Genomic DNA, 25266 nt, shown 5'->3' with positions numbered 1-25266 from the left:
CTAATGCTTTTGGCTCACTGCTAACTGCCTTCCAAATATTTGTATGTATTCTTGAATAAAAATTATTTTTTTTTTCTTCAGGGATGGTATGTGCACCAGTCCCACGCTCTGACATCTTTTTGTTGTAGTATGGCTCACTATCTCTTTAGAGCATTATTCAGCAGTTATTGTCAGAAGCTCATTTTAAGAACCCTGAGGATACCTTTCTCCTGAGTATTTAGCCTTAATTAGTTAAGTTTTCTGTTTTTCATAAAGAATTTGGGAGAATTCAGTTTGCTGGGAGGTGATGGCACTCCTTCTTCTCTTCCATTACCCTTAGCCGATAGGTCATCGTGTCTTACATGCTTTCTCACTTGGTATCCACACGATTCACACACATACACACACACAAATATGTATTTGTGTATATATGTTTATATGTGTGTATGCATATTCTCCTCTGTGTGGAGTTTTATAAAAAACAAAAAATCCCCACCAAATCCCCCCCCAAACCCCAAACAAAACTTCCAAATTTTATGAATAGCTTGCTTTATCAAGTTAATAGCATCATTATTTGTTATTGTTATTCAATTTAATGACTACTTGGGCATGCATGATGCCTTTTTTCCTTTCCTGAGGTATAGATGTTGAGCACATCAGTGTCCTATCTGGAGTACATAGTATTTTAACTCAGGTCAGTGTTGTATTGCTCTGTTAGTAGAGGTTAAAACACAAATGACGTGTTCAGAGGACTCATAGGACAAAGTGTGAAATTTCAGTTGACAGTGGACTTAAAACCCCATGGAGACTGAAAATCCCTTTGAGCTTTAAGAACATGCAGTTTCTTGGGATCAGAGTCTGAATCCAGCTCTCCACAACGGCAGAACCCTGGGTGCCTATGCTTGGTTCAGTGAGCAACAAAGAAAGTACTATAGACAGAGTGCTGCCTTTATGCATTAAAGACTGTTTCCAAGTGTCACGAAAACTTCAGTGGCAGAGCTGACAAAGCACCTAACAGGATGTTTTGAAAAGTCGTGGTCGTTTCTCTTTGAGAATATATACACTGCTAAACTGGGCCCACTGGATCCTCACCTAGGACTGTCGTCATCCCATGTGTGTTGCCGAGTCCAGAGGTGTGGTGCTTTCTGTGTTACAGAACTGCATGTCACGCTTTCTTCCTCAGTGGCTAGTAGGAGGTGATGATTCTTCAGTATGAGATGGACAACTCTCAAACCATTTTAGCCCATGCAACCACTGTAAATTGGACAGGTTATAGAATCCCAGTGAAAGCAATGCACAAGTTGTAACTGATTTTCTCTTGAATGAATTAAGCTAAGGCTGTAGTGTTACCAGTTTGAAAAGTATTTCTGTATGAACTGTGAAGGATTTAAATAGAAAATAAAACCCCCTTAACTTTATTTTTCATAAAGGCATACTATTAAAGAACAAATAGCTTGCCCCTGTTGTGTTCCCCTTACCTTACTTTGGTGGCTTGACCTTAATCCTGCACAGAGGATTAAAACAGCTGTAGATCTGACTGACCTACTTCTGTTTTTACTAGCAATTGCTTTAGCTCTGTGGAAAACTGGATCTTCCTGAGAACCTTCTTGTGACAAACACCTATTTTTTTAATTACTTCCACAAAGTTATGTTCTGTTCACTTCTATAGAATAATGAATTAACAAACCAGCCAGCTGTCCCCCATTGAAACCCAGCAATGCTTATTAAGAATCTGGAGACTGTTTCTCATTTTAGTATAGTCCTACAGGTTCTTGACATAGAATTTAAAATGCACCTTTATTGTATGCTGAACTTAGTTTCTGTAAATGTTATTAATGTCTCTTCTGCGCATCCAGGTAAAACATTCACAAGTTGTGTGCTGCCTTGGCTGAATAAGAGTCAGTTTCTGTCTTTCCTGTTAAATACTTGCTGGCTTGGCAGCTTCTTTGGCCTTGAATTCAGCTGAAGAGCCAACATGTTAGAATGAAAATGCTTGTAATTGCTGTTGTTATGACATTAGTTTATAGAATCTAGTCTAATACACTTTTATATGTTAATCAGACAATAACTTCGTAGTGTCAGAGAATGTGACTCTCAGATGCAAATAGCATTAAGAAACTAAATGGTTTAGGTTATGCTTAAAAAAGTGTGCACAAACATGTGTGCCTGTCAGGGAATAGTTTCTTAAATTCCTGGTGGGGCAGGGAGGAACTAAGCAAAAAAACCTACAACTCCCCCAAGGCATACATCTTTCTTTTAACATGTAGTTCTGTTAGTTCAGGAGTTCTTAGTTAGTATTAGTCTTATTGAAACATGTGTGTGTGTATATATATCTATCTATTTATAACTTTTATAAGACAGAAAACGCGTAGTTTAAAGCCCATGAAGGTTTTATGTTAATCAGAATGGTTTGGGTTGAAAAGGACCTTAAAGACCATCTAGTTCCCACCCCCCTGCCATGGGCAGGGACACCTTCCACTAGACCAGGTTGCTCAAAGTCCCGTCCAACCTGGCCTTGAACACTGCCAGGGAGGGGGCAGCCACAGCTGCTCTGGGAAACCTGTGCCAGGGCCTCACCACCCTCACAGGAAAGCATTTCTTATTAATATCTAGTCTGAATCTACCCTTTTTCAGTTTAAAAGCGGTACCCCTGGTCCTATCACTACACTCCCTGATAAAGAGTCCCTCTCCAGCTTTCCTGTAGCCCCTTTAAGTACTGGAAGGCCACTGTAAGGTCTCCCCGGAGCCTTCTCTTCTCCAGGCTGAACACCCCCAACTCTCTCAGCCTGTCCTCACAGGGGAGGTGCTCCAGCCCCTGATCATGTTTGTGACCTCCTCTGGACTCGGTCGAGTAGGTCCATGTCCTTCTGATGTTGGTGCCCCCAGAGCTGGACACAGCACTGCAGGGGAGTCTCACAAGAGCAGAGTAGAGGGGGAGAATCCCCTTCCTTGACCTGCTGGCCACGCTTCTCTTGATGCAGCACAGGATATGGTTGGCTTTCTGGGCTGTGAGCACACATTGCTGGCTCACAGTCAGTTTTCTATCCATTAATACCCCCAAGTCCCTCTCCACAGGGCTGCTCTCAATCCACTCCTCGCCCAGCCTGTATTTGTGCTTGGGATTGCCCCGACCCATGTGCAGGACCTTGTACTTGGCCTTGTTGAACTCCATGAGGTTTGCATGGGCCCACGTCTCCAGCCTGTCCAGGTCCCTCTGGATGGCACATCCCTTCCCTCCAGCGTGTCAACTGTGCCACGCAACTTGGTGTCATTGGCAAACTTGCTGAGGGTGCGCTCGATCCCACTGTCCGTGTCACCAAAATAGATGTTAAACAGCGGTGGTGCCAACACTGATCCCTGAGGAACAGCACTCGTCACTGCTCCCCACTCAGACATCAAGCCGTTGATCGCAACTCTGAGTGTGACCACCCAGACAATTCCTTATGCACCGAGGGGTCCATCCAGCAAACCCATGGCTCACCAATTTAGAGACATGGTTGTTGTGTGGGACAGTGTCAAATGCTTTGCACAAGTCCATCTACTTAGATGATCTTTAACTTCAGTAGATTTTTGGACTCGGTAATTCATTTAGATGTGATGGGGAAAGTCACATTGCAGAGCTTGACAGCACTATTCTAACTGAGGTGACTTTAAGGTGTTCATTTTAACCCAATAAAATTTTTGGGTTCCCTATTCTGCTTCTACATGCAAGAAGTGAGCTATATGACTTCAGTTACAGTAATTGTAATCGATGATTTTAAAATGAAAAACAATTTCTAAAATTATTTCTAAGGTAGAGAAAGTATGAAAGACAAAGATGCATTCTTTCTTGTTTTTCTCAAGTGATTTGCAGGTATAAAGGTTATGATTGTTCTGTAAAATATTGTCAAGTCTTGGGAAATTGATGTGATACTGATACTATAACTATATTATAGTTTTGTCTAGTCTTTTTAGGATTTTGACAGTCTTCTTTCTAGATACACAGTATCTCTAACATGTAGTTTGCAGAGAAGCACGGTCTAACGGGCCAAAAAATATCTGTCCAGGTTTGTAAGTTTTCTTTTGTCAGAAAGACTGGAGCCATTTTGATTAGTGAGATTTTTACGTTAAGTTACACGAGGAATTTATTGAACTCTTGGAAGTTCATTAACAAATCTTACTCGTTCTTTTCTTTTCTAAAGCTTGCAGCGGTGTCTGATGTTTTTGTGGAAAACTACGTCCCTGGGAAACTGGCTGAAATGGGTCTAGGTTATGAAGACATTAAAAAGATTGCTCCTCACATAGTGTACTGTTCAATAACAGGTATTTTAATTTCCATTACTTGTGTTCATTATTTCCTTTTTTCCAGTCGACTTGTTATAAAAGTCATGTGGTTATATGGAAGTATATCATTTTGATGTCAGTTAAGATAATTGAAAGACTAAGTGAGTTTGACTGTTCCATTCAAAAACAGGTATAGAAAAATTGGGGGGCAGCAACCATGTCAACAGCTTGTAAGTTGTTCAACAGTGGCGTTACCATGCCAGCCTTGACTTCAAATGAGCCAGGATTGGCTGGGCTCCTTGGATTTTGCTTTGAACTAGTTGAAAATTCAGATTATTTTTATTTTTCTCCAGCAGTTTTGCTGTATCAGTTTACACATTGAAGGTTTCCAATCTCATTGTTCTTTATTACCCTGAATCATCTGTCTCTCTAGAATTGTGAGGTTATACGTTCGTGGAAGTTTTACGTTACTTTGCTACAGTCTGTCACCTGGTAACTGAAATGTTAGGGGAGTTGTAGGTACTTGGTAAATGCTGGGAAGAATGAAAGGAAAGTACACATCTGAATATCAAGAACTGCATACATGTAAAACTAATTTAAATCTGAAGAACTGCTCAAAAAACACCCCAAAAAATCTTGATCAAGCACTAAAATTAAAGGAGCTGTGCATATAAAGTCTGCTGCTAAAATACAATTAAATTAAAATACAGAAATTGCAGATATTTTTAGACCGGTTTAAAATCTTAGTTACAAACCTGTTCTGCCTCTGAATTTCTGAAGAATAAATGGCTTTGGCCATTTTAGTTACTGGGTACTGATGTCATTTAGTAGGAACCAAATAGATTTTTAGTCTGTTGTGATGTATTTATCATGTTTGTGTGGCATATGTCTGAAGAAGACAGGAGCAGAAAAGCAATTACATTCAGGGCTTGCCGAGAATCTCTTTGTTTAAATACATTTTTAGGTTGGTCAGTGGCTAGTTACCACAATGTTTTTCACATTTGCTTGTGCATGTAATCTTTCAGCTGGAATCTGTCAAGTGGTTTTTTCCTTTTTTCTTTTTTTTTTGTTTAGTTGCTGTACCCATAATTGATGAAATAGAATAAAAATTATATCCAAGCTACAATTTACGTAAGGCCTTTCATTTGGTAAATCTGTTTTTCCATTCACACTACATGTCAGCTTTTGAGTGCTTTTGTATTTTACTGATAATGGACAAAAACCTTACTTGAAGTGAGATCCTAAGGAAAGATACTATTTAATTTCACAGAATCATAGAATTGTTTAGGTGGAAAGTACGTCTTGAGACCATCTAGTCTAACCCCCCCCTGCTCAAGCAGGGTCAGCTACAGCAGGTTTCTCAGGACTATGTCCAGCTGGGTTTTGAGGATTTCCGCAGCTGCTCTGGACAACCTGTTCCAGTGTCTGAGCACCCTCACAGTAAAAATTTTCCCATGTTCAGGAAAATTTGCCTATTGCCTTGTCCTGACAGTGGGCATTACTGAGAAGGGTCTGGCTTCCTCTCGCTCATTCCCTCCCACTGGGTATTTATATGCATTGCTGAGATCCCCCCTGAGCTTTCTCTTGTTCAGGCTGAAGAGTCTCACTTATCTTGCCCTCTCATCATGTGTCACATGCTCCAGTCTCAATCATCTTTGTGGCTCTGTGCTAAACTTGCTCCAGTAAGTCCATATCTGTCTTGTACTGGGGAGCCCAGAACTGGACACAGTACTCCAGATGTGGCCTTACCAGTGCTGAGTAGAGGGACCTCAACCTGCTGGTGACACTCTTCCTAACGCATCGCAAAATACTGTTGGCCTCCTTTGCTACAAGGATACATATTTTTGTATGTTCTGTGTAAGTGCTCCCTAACTTCCTCTGCTGAGGGTAAGTCTTCCTTGCTGCATGCTTTCCCTCTAGTCTCAGGACTAGGACTCCCAAGGGCCATCTTTCCTGGTAAATACAGAGACAATGGCAGCATTAAATACCTCTGCTTTCTCCATGTCCTTTGTCACCTTTCCCTGCCTCGTTCTGCTGTAGGTCCACGTCATCCCTAGTTATCTTTCTGTCACTGATTTGCTTGCAGAATCCTTTCTTGTTGCTCTTCCCATCTTTTGCCAAATTCAACTCCAGGTCAACCTTGTCTTTCCTAACCATATACTTGCAGGATCAAACAGCAGCTCTATCCTCTTTCTAGGTCACTTACCTCTGGTTCCACCTCCTGCACACTTTCATCTTACTGTTAAAACAAGTTGGACAAAGATGATACAATTTTGCTGTTTAAAGCTTTGTGTAACACATAGTTTACACATAATGAAAAACACATAAACATTAAAAAAAATACATAAATACCGAACTAAAGATTTTTTTTTGCTTATTCATGGACAATGATCATTTGAGGTTGAAGGTGTTCAGGAGGTAAGAGCTAAATGTTGTTTGTCAGGCACCCATAAAACAATTTGGGATCTTAAATTATGGTTGCTTAAGTCTTGGACATCCAACAGGTGACAAGGGACATCTATTTAAGGATGATGCATCGTCTAGGAAGAAAGACATAAAATCTCTAGTACCCTTAAAAAAAAAAAAGGTGTATCAGAAATCAATTAAGTTCAAGGCAGGAAATACATTAAAGGAGGCAACTAGGCTAGGACCAAATGTACATCTGTCACAGAGAGAGCATGATGGTGTTACTTAGTAAGTTTTCTTTTGGCACAATCAGGCAGAAAACTGATTTAAGAAGAAAGAATTCCTGACTGATTTCTAAAAGCTCTGTAGCACCATTCTGTGCTGTGGTTGACTCTACTATGTTCAAGTACACTTTTTTTTTCTTTTTTTGTGAAGGGAAACGGGAAGAGACTAGAAGATGTTTGCTGTAGTAATGTTTAGCTTAAAAAATCAGTGAAAAGGAGATTAAGTTGTTAAAATACTTGCTGATAAAAATTGCTTGGATTAGCAGCTCAGATTAAAATGTGAAGCCCTGTGGAAAAAGACCAAGAGACCTCTTGGTCACACATAAGGCTAGACAAAAAGCAAAGGAGGATGGTAAAAGCATTAAAGCATCTTTATGACAGCTAAGTTTAAGTACACTACGATTTATTATGGGGAAGGTTAGGGTGTTGCAAGGATTCAATTTGAAAAACTTTGTTAATCTGAATATCCAATATAAAAGGCTCTTAGAACAAATTGATAAATGAATATTTGTAAATCACCTGTAGTTGTATATGCAAGCAAGGTGAACTTTTGGTCCGATTCTGTGTTGTTATTAAGACATGTCATAACTTTGCCAGTACAAACACACAAACAAAAAAGTAACTGAACATGTCAAGCTGTTCATGTAAACATAGGAATTAATTCACTTTCCTTTTCTGAAGCAAACAGTGGACCTAACTGGCAATCCTTTGCTTTTGCAAGGCACCTCTCACCCATGTTGCTTGCTATTCAATGTGTTCAAGTGATATTCTTTTTCTTCTGGTTTCTTGGATGTGGAGGCCTATTAAAAATAGTGGGGCTTTGGGCACAGAAATTTGTCTGTGAGGAGTGTCTTGGATGTTTTGACACTGGGTATTGCAATGTTTGACCCAAAAGCCAGGTTGATGTAAGTTGAGGCATCTGAACTGGATGGCTGGTTTTGTGAGAGATTGGTGTAGAACGCAGGTAACTGCCTTCTGAAAGGCCATCAAGAAGTGCTCAGTTCCCCACTCAAGACAGGAGCTGTGCTTGTGACAACATAAAGGCATAAGGATTGGTGTTGAAGTGGAATGAACTGAGACACACTGAATCTTGTAGGTTCCTGAGAGCTCAGATGTAATATTTCAGATAGGAAGAGGCTGAGAACACAGTCTCAGGTTTTTTAGTAATGCCATAGAAAGTTATGTGTATATAAAATGCCTAGCTAGGCATATGGAAAATATGAGTTAAGGAAGATCCAAAGAGAAATGTTGTTTGTCAGATGTAAGAGGTGTGCTGGCCTAGAACATTGAATTAAATGGACTAGTTGTCTTCCCAAATGTTGAACGTTGTTGAGACAAATTATCTTGGTTACAGCAACTCCTTTTACATCTAAACAGTGGGGTTTCATCCATCATTTGGCATCTCATGTACAGGCTATACAAGAGATAATAGAAATATGTTAGTTCTCAAGCCCTTTGCTGTTTGCAAGTCCTGTGAAGGATAACGGATACACGATATAACGTGAATTATGTTCTGAGGTCTCTGAGCAGGAGATTGGAATAGTTTATGCTGTTTAACTCAGCCAGTGTTGAGTATGATTTTTTTTTTTTTTAAGGGTGTATTTTATGTATCATAACTATTGTTAATAGGCAAAATTATGTTGGTCATTGTTAATGACTATCATGAACCATATTACGCTTTAGATGTGATAGTATGTAGAGGCAGACATTTTGGCATAAGATTTGATAACAAATAACCGAGAAATAAACATGTCTGGTGTGTCAGAATCAAAGTGTTTTTCCGACTTTAATTTTTGATTTTCTTGTGTTTTCTTGTTAGTATACATGCTGAAGACATTATAGCTGATTCATTAAAAAAATTACAAATGATTACTGGACACTGCTTCCTTTATCCATTTAGTTAACTCATTAATGAAACTGTCTGGAATGTTTTTGTTTCTTGTTTTTGGAACCATATTAACTTTCAAGTTTAAACTTCATAGGTATGGAATGCAATTAATAAACAAGTAAATTTGAAGGAATCAGTTTCACCCTACAGCGTAACTTGTATAGCAGCTGTGATCAAGATGTCTTTAAGTTTCTTGTTTTTTTGGTCTCATTCAGTTGTTGAATGCAAGTATAAGTAAATCAAATTGGATATTGAAATTTTTTTAAATTTAGGGGCCATCCAAAAATATGGTAAGTAATTTTCTGACTCTAGACTATTATATCCTTCCTTTGTGCTACCCCAGAGAGTGTGTGCTCAAATAGTTATGATTCTTATCATTGTTATCATGGCTGTCACACTGTTATCGTTGTTATCACTTTGGAGGAGCGGTGTTTTCACTTTTTAAAGACTGTGATTTGTGACAAAATTTGTGTGAAAATATGGGTCTTGTATTTGTCTTCAGACCTCAGAGTCATGTCCTGGTTTGAGTGGTGGGGCTTTTTGGTAGCAGGGGAGGGGGCTACAGCCATGTCCCCCTGTGAGAAGCTTCTTGAAGTTCCCCTGGCTCCAAGTCAGACCTGCCTTTGCACCAAGGACGAGCCAATTAGCGACAGTGGCTGTGCCTCTGTGATAATGTATTTAAGAAGGGGAATCTGGGGGCATTTGGGGGAGTTGTGAGGAGAAGTTGCGAGGCGAATATCTGTGTGAACACCGAGGTCAGTGGAAGAAAGGAGCAGAAGGTGGGGAGGCGTGTCAGAACAGAGTCCCCTGTATCTGTGGTGAGACAGCAGGGCTGCCCCCCCTCCATGGAGGTCTGCAGTGGAGCAGATAGTTATTTGCAGCCTGTGGGAAGCCCCACACCGACCCAGATGACTGTGCCCAGTGAAGACCAGGATCCCATGGGAGGAAGGTGCCACTGTTGTAGTTTGGGTGCTGGGAGGATTGCAAGACGCGGGGGTGACCCACATGCCCGTGGGAGGGACTCATGTCGGAGTTGGTTTGTGGAGGACTGTCTCCTGTGAGAGGGGGACTGCGCTGTAGCAGGGGAGGGATGCCAGAAGTTTCCCCCCGTCTCTCCCCCACCCAGAGATGGAAAAGTGGCGGGACTTACCACACCTCCCATTCCGTGCCCCCTGCGCCGTTGGAGGGGAGGAGATAGAGATACCGGGAGCAAAGCTGAGCCTGGGAAGAAGGGAGGGGTGGGGGAAGGTGTTTTCAAGATGTGGTAATGCTTCTCATGATCCTACTCTGTCTGTTAAGTGTTGTTGTTAGTGTCTGTATTAAATTTATGTTCTTTTTTCTTGCCCTAAGGAGTCTGTTTTTTGTCTGTGCCTTAAAGGATGAGGTCATCCTTCCTTATCCTTATCTCAAGTTCCTGGGTCTTTTTTTTCCCTCCTTCCCAGAGCTTGGGGGAAGGAGGGGGAGTGAGCAATGGTTTCGCTTATTTTCCCCTTCTCAGTGCTGTGGGAGAAGGTGGGGGAGTGAGCGTGATGCTCAGTTGCCCTCTGAACTCAAACCATGACAGTTGCTAATTGATAGCACTAACTGGTAGCCTTTTCTTTTTAAGGGCTTACCTTCTAGAACATTTTTATCCCAGTCACCAGCTGGTTCAGCATTTTGTGTTCATGGTTACAGTGTTAGTAACCACTACCTGGTTATGGATTAGGTTGTTTGCCAGATCCTTGAAGTGGTTCAGATGCTTAATGAGTGCGCTCCTTGTGATACTGTTCTTGTGTGTCCTGTTTCTATTTAATATTGCTTGATGTTGAGCCAGATGAGGCTGGACTGTCCTTGGAGTATATTGCATTGGTCATGTGGTCATGAATGGTTCATATGTGCCACCTGCAATATAACAACACCTGTATGTATTCCATTAAACTTATTTCTCCTTCTGGATGGTAGGTAAAATATCACAGAGATGTCATTGACTTTGCATTTATTATTTCCTTTGTCCTCCTTGCTTTAAGTTGTGTTATCACCATGAAATCTGGTCTAATCAATCCCAATTTTAGTACTTTATGGTTCCTCCTAGCCTCCCTTTCTCCTCACTTCTGGTGGCCTACAGACTAGTATTACTCTTCTTTGCAGCCTCCCACCTACACGATGCTTTTGTGCCCTCTTCTTGGTATTTTTGTGACATCTATTTCCCTTCCTTCTTGGCCTGTACACTCCCCCTGTCGTTTCCTAGCCTTGATTGCCCAGTTTAGCCAGTTCAGACTCTTCTTGTCTCCAGTTCAGTTCCTCACCAAACATCAGTGTCACTGACCTCCTTTGGCTTCAGGCTCGTATTTTCCTACCAACTAATGTTTCCAACTAATCATGTTCTCCAGTCCTTCAGAACCTTCATTCTAACCTTCATTTTTTTCTGTTTCTCCTTTTGTACATTGCAGTGCTAGGAGGGATTGAGCAGAGGGGATACCCTTTTCTATGCTCAGTTTTTGTGTGCTGTCCTCATGCACAGTAAGTGTGAGCAGTAAATACAAATAAAAACTGGGCTAGAATATGCTAATTTGGTCTGTGGGGAGACATTTGTCAGAACAAACTGCTGGGATGTGTGATATGATGGAGCGTGTGCTTCGTGGACTGAATATTTGGAGATTTTAGCCTTGAAGCAATAACAAATATTTCCTTGGAGAGTGCGTATTTCCCAGCCTCCATGATACTTTAAAGCTGGATTTGAGGATTTTTCTAGTGGAAATAAAAAAATAACAGCATTAATTAAAAAACATAGCTGTGACAAAAAGGTCTCCCATTCTTTCAGGTCTTCACTCCAAAGAACAGAAATTCTTGAGATTTTAAGTAAACAGCTCTAAGTTGTTTTTTCTACTGTAGCAAAACAAACCTGCTTCCCTCCCTGGTTTTGTGCTTAAGAACAGCAGAAACGTTCTGTGAGAAATTCTGAAAACATTCAAAATTCTCATTCTTACACGGCTTAAAGGTCAAGATTAGACTCTTTTACATAAAATGCTTTTTGTTAATGGAGTGTATACAGAGGTGACTGGTTCAGCTGAATAGACACATGTTGTAGCAGAATGTAAAATCTGGAAGACGTGCTCCTTAAAAGTCAGAAGGTATGTTACTTTATAACGTATTCAGAATTGAGCATTTTTTCTTAAATACAGGAATAATGTTTGTATGGAATTGCCTGTTTCTGAGTTTTGGACTGCTGCGAATTTTTAGTGATAGTAAAATGAAATACAGCATAATTTTTCAGAAAGTTTGGGGTCATATGTAGGTGAAGAGTTTAGACATAGTAAGCCAGATGCTGTCTCTTTTATGGCGTTTTGGAAGTCGTGATTAGCAAACTGAGTTTCTTATCCAAACAGCTCTGATTGACTGTATCCAGCCCTGCAGTGGCTGTTGCAGGGTTGTGAGGATTTCTGGGACATTTCTCAGCATTCCTGCTGCATTGAGTGCTCTTGAGCTCCAAATTGTCCGTTCTCACTCACAAGTTGGCTTTGCTGATGAGAGTAATCTTAGAACTAGTTTAAATATAATATGTTTTGACAGTTCTGTGGTTGAGATTGTTTTAAGTTTTTGAAAATTGGCTGGCTAAAGTAAATCATGTACAGGTCACAAGGGAGTGACCACTTGTTGCTATTGGTATGGTCTGTGTAGCGCTTCGAATAAGAAAGTCACAGTTTATTTCTGAACAGGAGGGGGCACTGTTTAAAAGGACAACATTGTTTTCAAATGAAAGCACTTTTTTTTTTTCTTAGAGTTTCTGAAGACAGAATGTTTTAAAAGAATTTTATAGTTTGTTTTTGAATGATGAAAGCTGCTCCTCTCAGGTTCTCTGCCCCATCCCATTGCTCTGCTAATTTGAGTGATTGTGCTTACTCTTCTCTTGTGTACAGGTGTTGCCAAAGATGGTGTTCCTCAGGTTTTTTTTGTCTTCTCCCTTTCCTTCCTTCTTTTCTAGGAAGTAATACTTTGTAACATACTCAGGTTGCTTTGTATGTTGTTCATGACATTACAAAATCTTGTTTCAGTATTTTATTTTCTGTCATTTTATTTCTTAAAATATGGATGAGATACTTAGTTTTCTGCCTTTTAAAGTAATTTTATTCCTATAAAGACTTGGTGTATTTATGCATGAAAGAAATTGAATATATAATGATAGAAAATTTTAGAAACATTCTTAGTTCAACCAAAAGAAACTACGAACATAAGATTTTTGGGATTGGTATTTTTATTAACTTTGTGTTACTGTAACAGATTACATTTCTTGGGAATTTACAGTCTTTACCCTGAATTTAGTCTTAACTCTGAATTTGCAAATACTTTGACTGTATGAAACTGTTAATTAATTTGTTGGCAAACAGTATTGCTGTAAAAAGGCAAAAATTAGTTGGAAAGAATGGCAAAAGTTTTATGTAAGTGTTGTGTGTCACCTGAGTTTCATATGAGTCTGAATCTGGAATTGTATGTGTAACTTTTTTTTAATGTACTTAAGATCCATAAGTGAACCGTAATAATGATCCATAAAGTCCTTAAGATCCATAAATTAACACTTTTCTTAAAAAATAATAAGTAAACTGTATGTGTCTTTTGAGTGATTCTGATGAATCTATGAGAAGGAAAATAGTTCTTCACCCAGCTACATAAAAATTAATGATAACTCAAAAGAACCAGCATTTGGTACTTCCCAGTACATCTTGTTTTGTACTGATAATTTGTAGTGGCTTCTCATGAGAAGAGATAATGTTATAATTTTGATGCATATCCTATTTTGCCTCTCATATTTTCACAACAGGAAAGAAAAGCCAACCGCAGTGTGTTTTGCTGGGCAAAGGCTAGCCAAAGTGTTCTTCAGAACCTCTAATTTGTGAACTAGCTGTGGTAAGATGTGGAACTGCCTTGGATTAGGTGCAGTGTGTAGACTCCCTCTTACCAAATGATTCTGGTCTATAAAATTACAGATAACTCGGAGTGTCTGTGTCTTTGTGCCCACTCCTTCCCCCAACGATGGATGTTCTTGTGGTTTCTAGTTGGTTATACGTTGGATATAATTGTCTGGTACCAATTGATAGATTACCTGCCAACAAAATGATAGCTCCAACTTAAAAAAATGGTGTGTATTTCATAATACGATATCATTTGGCAAGATAATTTCTTGATACTGTAAATTATTTCTTGATAGCATACAAGTAGGAAACTAAGTTGTATTCAGAAGCTGGCTCAAGCAATGATTGCAGTTGTCACTAAATAATAGCAACTATAGAAATGGTCTTGATCAGTAATCTGTTCAAAAGTTATTAAAATTTGTGGCGCAAAATTACTAAAGAGAGGATTTTTTTTCTGTAATTACAAAAAGGCAAAATGACCCTTAAACTAGGCACAACAAATTGGAGGGGGGGAAAAAAATAAGGTGGCAAAAAAAGCCTGCATAGCAAAATGTGCAGTCTGGTTGAGCCAAATAGGCCAAATAGCCAATACAAACAGGATGATGTGCAGAATGAAATAGAAATTAGGAGAATTAACTAAGAAGAGTTACAACAGTCTTTTAAATATATTAAAAGCAGGAACAATTTGGAGAATGAGGTAATTAAGGAAGCTGGAAACTGCAGAAAAGAGGATTGGTGTCTTCGTACCAGTCTTCAGTAAAAGATGTCCACAGAGAAATTTTCAACAGATGTATTGTTTTCTAATAACAGAAGATACTGCACTGTCAGAGACTGATATGTCAAAAGAGGCATTGTCAGAATAGACTGGGTGTCGTGCTTCCAGTACTTAATGTGGCTTAAGAACAAGGAAGCAGGTCTGGAAAACTGTGAACATTATACCTCTCAAATAAACACAAAAAGCACAGGTTTGCAAGCCTTGAGGTATGAGCTTAAGTGCTGACAGTGATTGAATAAAGCATTTGAAGGGGAAAAAATATGAAGCTTCTACCTGAGCTTGATTTGACAAAAATAGAGCCTTCCAGTATTGGAAAAGAAAATCAAGCCTCTCCAATCTGTTAAGTTTTTGCATTATGCAGTTGGAAGATGGACAGATTAAAGACTTGATCTGTCATTTTTTTTTTTTTTTTGTAGCTTGAAGTTGTCTAGGTGGGCAGTTAAGACAAGTTAGTAATCAGGATCTAGAGATAAAATAGTCTATGAGAAGAGTTTTTGAGGAGTTGCGTAACAGAGTGTGAATTTGTGGAGACACAAATCATTATTGGGAGCATATAATTACCTGTGTATAACGGGGTGATAAACCTTGTGCTGTATATTTTGAATGTAGTAAAGTTTTGATGCTTTTGAGTAATGCTTTTGTAGACAAGCTAGGGAAGTGTGATGTACAAGAAGTAATAAAAAAATTGGTTCAAGAGTGGTCAGATGCTCCCTGGTATCTTAACATTCATGTTGTGTAAAGAATACCTATTGGTATTTCATGACTGACATGGAAGGCAATACCTCAGAACTGATATTGCCAGATATTTTTTCTCAAAATAAGTGATAGAATAGAATGTGGATGAGCCCCAAAATCTCACGTGATCATGAGCTACAGGGCATTTATTGTGGGTTTTAGAGTTGAAGGGTAGGAGGAATCTGGAGCTGATTTACAGATATCACTTCCGTTGCAGCCTTATACTCTCCTTTAAAACAGTTTCTGGGGATGTGGCTAACTCTCAGAAAAGTCATGAAGGGCTGGCCTCAGGAACTCTGCTCAGTTTTTCTTCCCGAAGCCAGGGATTTAAAGCATTCCCAACAGTCCCTGTGTTACCACAGCCCTGTGGGCAGTCATGTGATGAAGTTAAAAGATGCTCTTTAATGGCCTGAGAGCTCTGTGCAGCTCTGAAGATCCACAAAGCTGAAAGGGAGTAAATTTATACAGCAGGATTAGAATTAAAAAGGACCTTGACTGAATTGTTTACACAAATAAAAGAGTCAAGGGTAGAATTAAAGGTTGGAGAAAGTCCAACGTACTGTGCTTAACCAGAAATCATCAAGTCTTTTTAATACAGTACGGGGAACACTGGGTTAGAGAAGCGTTCTTGGAAGATGTGGTAATGGCGAGATATGATTGAAGTTGAACATGAGTCGATGTCATATTGTTAGATGAAAGACTAGTATCATACTGGATTATATAAAGGCAAATATGGCCTAAATGACTGTTTCTCTGCCCTGTTCCACATTGGTAAGGTCTCAGTTGGAAGGCTAAGTCTGCTTCTGGGTATTTCAGAAGTTATGTGGACAACTGAAGAGGGTTGAGAGAGGAACAATCTATAGGTGAAAAACATTGCATATGAAAGGTAGCTTGGAAACCTCCATTTTTTTCCTAAAAAAAAAAAAAAAATAAAATAATGTTGCTGTGATCAGAAGGAACTACTGTGGCCATCTAACCATCTTTTCCGAAAGCATTCTGTAGATTTTCACATAGTAGTTCTTAAATGAAGATCCTGATAGTATGTGAAAGCTTAAAAAAAAAATTCCTCGATTAATGTGTAGAAGTAGTCAAAATGCTACTTGGTGTTCAAAGAATGAGTGTTAATAAAAGAAAGTCTTAAGAAAAATTTTGGGAGCTAGTAATTAGAATAATAAGAGTTCAGACGTGACAGTTGGAGAAGTGGATTGTCTTTGGATTTCAGAGAGTTAAGTAATTAGGAATACAAGAGCAAAGTAAATGATACAGATATACCATTAGCCATTTTGTTTCTTGAGTAGTAAATAAAGGCATCCTGTGAAGCTGGAAGACTGGATATTTAAAATTGGTAGTGCATTGCAGAGAAAATCTTGCCTTTTAATATTCCGCTGCCGTATGTTCTTAAGAGCAAGATGCTAGTAGAGTTAAAAATGAAGGACAATTATACATAGATCGGGAGAACAGGCACAATTATTAAGATACTCCCTCAGTGGGTTTGGAACAAGCCAACAGATAACTCCTGACGTCTTGAAATACTGAACTAAGTGGTGTCAGTTGTTTGTTGTACACCTCAGGATCAATACGTGAAACTTCATCAAATTTAATGATGGTCTGATTTTGAGGAGGGTAGCTTAGAGTATGACCCTTGCAGGTTTTAGATACAGAAAGAAATTAATTGAATACTTCAGTGCTTTTCTGCCCTGCACTGATGTGTTGCTTTGTAATTCTCAGTGGAAACTACATGTTTGCACAGATTGGTAACTGGTTCCTTTTGCAGTAAAGAACTAGCTTTAGGGGATGCAGCAGGAAGTTTAAGAGGTTATTATGCTTCTCACGTGTAATGACTCTGATATCTGAGGTGGCCATCAATATATAATCAAAAGTACTGGTGCTTTTAAGAGTATATTAGTTCTAAATATGAATTTCTGCAAGATTTGGGAACAGTTTTAACTTATAAAACACAAGGATTAAATATTGTAGGGCAGTAGTCTCATAAAGAAGTTAAACAAAAAGTTACGATTGTAGTTCGATGTAAATCAAAGCTAAGGAGCTAGTTCTCCCTATGCTGCCAGGACAGTTTTTCAAACTATCATTCCTCACTTCTTGCATTCACCATATGAATAAAGTAGCTAAAGAATCAAATGTGACAGTTTTAATCGGTATTTGTTTTATACTGTGTTTGCAAGCAGAATTTCTACAACTTAGTATTTGGAAAAAAATTAATGTGGAAGAGGTAGAGTTTTGTATTATCTCATGACTCCAAGATACCTGCTTTCTTTCTAGACATCTACACAGATCTGTGCCTCACCCTGAAAAACTTCTAGTCATATGTCATTTGAGTAACCAAGTTGTGTCAATTTATCCTTTTGACTGAGCCATCAAACCAGAAAACTTGAACGTAAAAAGGCAAAGAATTTGCTTGTGTGAGGAAATAAATTGTCAGAAATGCAGATGTCCAAATACTACTTCTGTGATGTACTTTTTAAATTATAATTTCGAGAGAAATCACTTGTTTCTGTGACTGAAGGAACAATTCTTGTTTCTAAGAATAAAGCAATCAATCACCGTGGTGGTACACTGGTGTATCAGTGGTGGTCCCATGCGCTACGTAGTTCTGCTGCTAAATTCCCCGAGCCAACAACTTTGATCTGTTTATGTAGCTTCTTTCCTTTACAAGAGTAAATTTTTGAGGGCAGTCAGAATACATTTACATCACTTGATAGCGTTGAGTAGGAAAAAAAAATGGAGCTATTTCTAAACCAGCATGGTAAATTGGCCCTAGGGTATTACAGCTGCGCTGCTTTTTGCGGCCTAACCGGTTGAGTCACTTGTCGTGGTGTAGCAGCATGTGAGTATGTGCTGTCGATGTACTCTCAGTGCTTCTTTAGGACCAAAAGATGATTTGTGTAAATGCAAAACTTCAGGAAGGAGTCTCTGAAAAGAGATATCCATTGATTGAAAGGGAGATGGTGCTATAGCTGAGGTTTCTGAAAATTGCCCTTATGTAGTTAGGGACTGTCATGTTCTAAGGACTTGCTTCCTTTTGGCAGTAAATGTTAAGACAGTATTGTGCCTCCACTTCGCTCTATCTTGTAGAAAGTCACCTGTAAAATCCCCAAACCTCCTTTTGCTTGTCACAGGACCCATTCCAGAACGGTCTGCTGCCTTAGCTTTGACACTTTGTGGCCAGCATTTCTTCCAAGAGCAAAATACTTAGTATGTGGAGTATGAACTGCAATCCTAACCACATGAAATTTAATTTTTGTAAATGTTATTTATATATAAAATAAAGCAAATATAACCTTCCAGCAGTTGACTGATTTATTCAGAAATAAATGATGAGGGCCAGTGGGAGCTTTTAATTTGTTTTTCCAGCCCATGGTGCCAATTACTATCCTACTGAAGCACAGCTACACAAGCAGGAGGTTCTTTCTGATGCTGTACAAGGAACTTGATCTTCATTTCTGCTGCTTATGAAGATCTAAATCTTTCCTGCTGTCTGTTTTGTATCATAGACTATCAATCTGCAAACAGGTGTTTACCTCTTTTGCTTTTGTGGGCACAAATGAAAAACATTATGTGAGTGTGTTAGACTCAGTATTTTTTTTTTCCATACTGGGTTTAGTGATGTATTTGGTGTTTTTTCTTAATACAGAGTTAGGTTATTTTGTGATAATTTTCACTTTTACTGAAAAAAAAAATCCTAATCATTCTGGGGAAGACTGGGAACCAGTGACTCCACTGTTAATCAGACTTGCAAACAGATGACAAATAATGGGATTACTTTGAATTACTTCTACTTTATTGTTCATGTCTTCTAATACTTCTTTTAAATGGTCATATGTTTTAGAAGCCTGATTAATAGGATTTGAATTTTTGAGATTGCTTGTTAAAAAATATTTCGGTGTTGTTCAAAATCCTCACATTCTTTTTTTGTTTGTTCTTATTTATGTTGTAATTAAGTAAGTTGAAAGTGTCTGCTTAGTCTAAGTACCTGAAACTTGGAAAGGTTTTCTATGTGGCTTACCCCTAAACAGTTGATTTGGGAAGTATCATGTACTTTACCTCTCAATTCTATCATGCTCTAAAGGTTAGCTGTGTAAAATCTTAAAACCATATCTAATTATTCAGGAAGACTGTCAGCTGCAAACTGTTTTAAGCTGGGAGAGTACTCAAGAAAAATGTTAGATAGGTTTATCCTGTTCTCATTGGCATCTGTTTTTTCTCAGTTCCTGGTCACAGAATATGTAGCTACCTGGGCCCTGAGTCTCATCCAATGGATTTGTTTTCATATTCCTGTGCTACTCTATGCTCTTCAGACATCAACTAAACTTTTATACCCATTAGCACAGCTCAGACAGCACAAGGACAGATTTGCTGTGTAACTCCAGAGTGTTATCAATAGAACTGTTGCCCAAATACCAATTGCAGGACTAAATCCCATTAAATACACCTTTACAACCCATTTGCAGAACATGAGTTTCCAAAACATCACAGAGTAAAATGTGAACCAGCAAAGTTTGACAGAGGTGTGTTGCAGAGCAATTCAGCTTGGTAGCTCTTGATTGGAGGAGACGCAGAATAGACTTGACCTTTGGAGTCTTTTAAGTTCTTGTAGTGATGATGGCAACAATGCTTTGTAATTCGTATTATACACAAAAAGTGTGTATTCAGTTCAGGAGTGATTGAAATGAATTGTTCCTCATTGTATTCATATATTACCCAGGGCATCTGATGCAATGCAGCGCAACTCTTTTCTACCCCCTCAGCAATTAAAATACAGAAACACTGAATTTGCTTCTGCAAAGTACTGTGTACCTTGTACAGCAAGTTAACTTTTCCAGGCTTGGCTGTACCACATCCCTGACCAAAGTGAACCTGACCGTTTGAGTCTTTCCTCTTTTCAAAGCATGTGCTAGTGTGAATGGAATTCATGGTTGTCTTTGGATAACAGAAATAAGGTACTCAAAAGACTGGACTGAGATCAAGAGCAAAACATCTGTGGTGAAAGAGCCACGTGTATCCTTAAGGAGGAGTTAAGCGAGAAGAAGCCTAGTATGAACCAGTTTCAGTTTTTCAGTTGTACTGAATGGCGTTGGAACAGGTTGCCCAGGGCAGTGGTGGAGTCCCCATCCCTGGAGGTGTTGAAGAGTCGGGTTGACCCAGCGCTGAGGGATCTGGTAGAGTTGAGAACGGTCAGTGTGAGGTTCATGGTTGGACTGGATGATCTTCAAGGTCTTTTCCAACCTAGACAATTCTGTGATTCTGTGAAATATAAATATAACAAAGGTGCATTTTTAGGGTGTTTCAGAATAAAACCAAACCTTAAAGATACCTCCTTGTACAGGACTAGTGTAGCTATGCTCTGTCAAGATGCAAGGATAATTTTCCTACTTAAGACAAATTCATGTGCTGGTGGTTTTATATGTTTTTTCTCTGCTGCTTGCAAAATGAGCATACTGGGATCCCAAACAGGCCTATTCAAAAGAGGAGGCTCTGTAAAATTCAGCTGGTTGACAAGCTTTTTGGAACTGAGCATGAGGCTGTTTTCTATACAACAGGCTTCTGTCAGCACAGCTGTGCCCGTCAGGAATGTGAAGAGGTGTGAACACTGACTGGTTTAGCTGTTTTGGCAGAAGCCATTAGCAAATATGTTATTATATTGACAAAACTTTTCTTTTGCTGGTAAAATTGGTCTGCTCAGAGATGTGTCTCCATAAATGGTTTTACGTTCTAGTATGAAGTGTAATTTGTTCTGGAAAGCTATATTTGCAGAGCTTTGCCAGTACCTCTGGAGTACTAAAGGGCTCTGGCGTTGACACAGCCCAAACTTCCCAAATGTATCAGTAATCCAAAGTAATATGAAAAGAGTGGAAGCTGAAAGGAAGTGTGTTGAAAGAAAGGTTGCTGAGAAACAGATGGGAGCTGACGGGATCCCTTCTCTGTTAGTAGGATTGATATCCTTGCATGATTCAGATCTGCTGTGCACCTCCAGGAAGGTGGGCTTTTTAGCTGAGTTTGTGATGCTTCTGTCATCAGCACACCAGCAGCAGCTAGAGTGCTTTTTGTTTTTTTAAATTCTGTAAGTGATTGAGCTAGCCTTTTGCACTGGCATTAAGCATCCTAGCAGGAGGGCTTTGCTGTTTTTTCCACTATTATTTTTTCAGTCTCACATAGCCTGAACGTCCAAAATATTGTGAGTTTAGGAATAAGAAGCAGTTGAAAATGAATGCTATTCTGAAACACTGTGTTCCCATTCGTTGTTCAGTATGAAGCATATACGAAGTTTAATGAACAAGTCATAATTCTTCCTTGCTTTAAAATTAAGTACTAACTTTCAGCTGTGCATGGAAGTAATATTTTTCTTATGACTTCATGCACATTGCTTGTTCTTTCATCTAAATAGCAGTATTTTGTATAAAATCTGAAACTTTGGGATTTGGGACTCTGGCCTAATGAAGAATACCATAGCAGACAGAGAGCCTGTGAGTCGTAAGATTTGACACTGGGTTAGTTTACAGTGAATGAAACCAGATTAGGCACTGAAATCCTGGATATGAACAGCATAGCAACACAGTACAATTGTGGAGACACTTACTGATGGTTTAATGTTTATTTTTCAGTAGCTATTATACTTGGACTGGTGCCTAGCTAAGTTAACAGAAATAAAGCTGGAAGATTTTAGGCAGCTTCAGAAGCCTTGCAGTAGGCTTTTGTAAAGCAGTATGTATTGTGTTTGAGTTCTAATATTCTAAAGAGAAGACCCGAGAAAAGATCACCAAACATTTTATATGTTATTACTAAAGATTTCTCTGCTGGTTTCTAAAGGAAATATTTTTCAGGGAATCTCCTGTTTTGTAGTTGCCTTATCTGCTTTATGTAGTTTTATTAATCTTTTTTCCTTGCCTGATGGACTTCATGTGAAGATTGCAGGATTTTTTTTTTTGTTGGGGGTGGGGTGGTGGTGGGGGGGTTTGTTTTACTGTTTAAAATGGTAAGGTTTTGATATTTCACCAAAGAAATAAATATCACTTATTAAAATGGTGCAACGATCCTGTGTCTTTATGTGCCCATTCACGATATTTTCTGTGGGTGGTGTTAGATTGGTAGGAAGACTGTAAGTAGCGGGTATTGACCTGCAAATGTTTCCCAGTAAGCATATGGTCTTCATTACTTCTGTTTTTAAAATACTGTGATAAAATAAAACACTTTGTCAGTAGCTAACAGAGAAAAAGAAAACAGTTTTGGGTGTAGAAGACACAAACTATTGAAAAATGGCCCGTATTTTGTCATTTTAAGAAACCAAAATGGTGGCAGTATCTGGCACTTTTCCATGTACTTGAACATTAAAAGCATTCTGTATTCCAGTGTTTATGTCAGAGTTGGCTGAAACCCACTGATCTGCAAGTTGTCTTGTAGGGAAAACTTTGTCGTTGTAAGTTGTAGATGTTACTGCAAAGTAATGAGAATAGATTTGTGGATAACAGTCTTCCCATAAGTAAAAGTTCTTATAAAGAGAAGAGAATAATCAGTTTGTGATACATGGGACAAGAAGTAACTGTTAAAATTTCAGCAAAAAAGGGTCCTATTAAACATCAAGAAAAATTTTCTAATAGGATGACTTTCTTGTCTGGGAATAGAGTCCTTGTGGATATGACAAAGTCAAGACAGGGGTACCTTGCGCCATTGTGGTCATGCTTTGCAGTGAACCCTGACCACCTTTTCCAGAGCAGAATGGGAGGCCAAAATTTTGTAACCTCTTTTAAGAGAATACATAGTTCAAAATAATTTTATGGAACTGCGCCTACAAAATGCTTACTCATGTAAAACTCTATATTCTTTTTACAATAAGAAGGGGTATTATATATCATGTACCTGCTCAGGGTATATATGAGTGTTTGTCAGTTTCTTTTATTTCTGTCAAATTAAACTCATGATCGTAAGAAATATGGGAGTGAATTTGCTAACAAATCCTATCTTCTTTAACATGCAAGCTGAAAATCCTAAATATAGCAAAATACATGGTTGTAAGCAAAGATACTGTGCTATAAATTGCTCTAATTCTATTAACTTTATTGCAGTTCTGAAAACCTTCACAAAGTGATGCCTCAAGATGTCCATCAAAAGTTTGTTCAGTTGTTCAGGCTGAACAGCTGGTATCTTGTTATATTTTGTATTGTATTTATTTATTTAGAAGGTGTTTCTCATCAATGAGATATGAGTCAGAGAATTTGATTAGCGGTAATTGTGTTAGGAAAATCTTTATAGAGGGGGGAAAAAAAACAAGTATGTGAAATATCAGTTGTGTCCACTACAGCTTTTTTTTTTTTGTGAAGGCAAAGATTCTTTTCACATATGACCCTTCCTAAGGAGCCAAGTGGTAAAATCTGTTAGTAGAAAAATATTCAAGTTAGGCAATACATTGAATTAATCAGTTATTAGATTCAGCTGTTTCAAGTAACCAGATGCATTTACTTTTTACCACTCCACATATTAAATTCCTGTAAATGATCAGCAACTATTATATATAACTATGCGTTGTATCATCAGGGAATCTGTTAATGTTAAGAATATTCAAGATCACTTTCATATGTATTTCCAAGAAAAGGCTCTTTCAACTTTTCTTTATGTTCGTTTAGTCTCTAATATACTGGGAAGTTACTGCAACTTTCCACTTCCATCTGATCTGCAAGAACAGTTCATTTAAACTTCAAGCTGTGATTTACACCTTCATTAACCTTCATTAGGTTGCATAGAAAATTCATGTTGTATCAGGACTGCAAATGAAATTGGTGTTAGAGTTCATGATTTCAGAGATAGGAGGTAGGTGTGTGCTCATTTTTTGAGCTGAGTAGGGTTGAGCTGTTTACATATTTTGTGTGTATAAACCAAAGAGAACTATAACCAGGCTCAAAAAATGTCGGTAAAGTTATTGGATTGAAAGGGCAGCCTGGAATTTTAAGTATGTATTGTATTCTGTATAACTTACTTAATCCTCTTTGGGAATTAAACTTCACAGATTTGTTTTGGAAATTTGGAGGAAATGTTTGGAAAGTTTTTAAAAAAATCCATACTGATTTTGAGTTCATTTGACACTCTTTTCCAGCTTCAGCCCCGTGAGGGACTATGTATTTGATCTTCGAGGGAGAATTCAGGGTCGCAGTACACACACACGTGTGCACGTGCATGTGGGTGTAATGGAGTGCTTAGTCAAGGTCTGCTTCTTCACTGGCTGTTGCTGTGCAGATTTGTCAACAAAACTATGTACAGTCACAACAAATGACACAACATACTCACTTTAGAATGAGTGTTGTCTGATTCAGATGATTTCTCATTAATTTCTCATTAATTATGTAATTAAGTAGTTGCTTTAAATTTCTGCCATAGGATAATCACGTCCTTATCAGAGCCTACTGTGTATCTGTGGCCTCAGAGCTGAGACTTCTCTGAGGTTATCCTGACACTGTGCTGCTTGGCCATAGCATTATAAATATTCATAGAAAATACACCTTGCAGGTACTCTTAGTTTTACACATTTTTTTCATTGCAGAAATAACAAGATTGGTAGTACCTGTTGAGGCTGAAATCCGGTATCTTTCTGTTGACTCCATGCTGATTCCCAGAATTAGCCAGGTGTTTCTTATAAATATTTGCTCCCTTACCTTGGTAGTAATAGCATGGCAGAGGTGGGTGGGTAGAGGAGTTCTAGCAAAGTAGGTGAGGACACACAGAGGTTAGTACAGACAGCTCACCCCGGTATTCAGCTAGTTTCTGTGCAAGTTTTCCAACCTGGATGTATTCTGGGGGAATGTCACTGCTACACTGTTAGGAATAACTGACTTCACTCTTTTGAAATTAGCTTCTACAATAAAAGTATTTGGAATCATAAGATCAGCTGTATCTGTACCAAGCAGGGTACAAGGAGTGAGTTGTTACCTTTAAGAGTGTGTAGCTGGGAATATTTGTATAAACCCAAAACAATCATGGAGAATTTGGGTGTCTCTCAGCCTCCTTACAAGGCAGGGGAAAAAAGTTAGAGTACTTAATCTGAGT

General features: G+C 38.7%; 1 protein-coding gene across 1 annotated transcript in view; it reads left to right on the top strand.

Annotated features, from left to right (window-relative positions):
* Positions 1-25266, top strand: part of SUGCT (succinyl-CoA:glutarate-CoA transferase) — a 334394-nt gene that overhangs the window by 10829 nt on the left and 298299 nt on the right. The window contains exon 6 of the mRNA XM_074850026.1: positions 4161-4281. Within this exon, the coding sequence (XP_074706127.1) occupies positions 4161-4281 (121 nt within the window). The remainder of the gene's footprint in view (positions 1-4160; positions 4282-25266) is intronic.

Source organism: Strix aluco, chromosome 1, assembly GCF_031877795.1.
Source record: "Strix aluco isolate bStrAlu1 chromosome 1, bStrAlu1.hap1, whole genome shotgun sequence".
NCBI lineage: Eukaryota > Metazoa > Chordata > Aves > Strigiformes > Strigidae > Strix > Strix aluco.
This window is presented reverse-complemented; position numbering and strand designations above follow the sequence as displayed.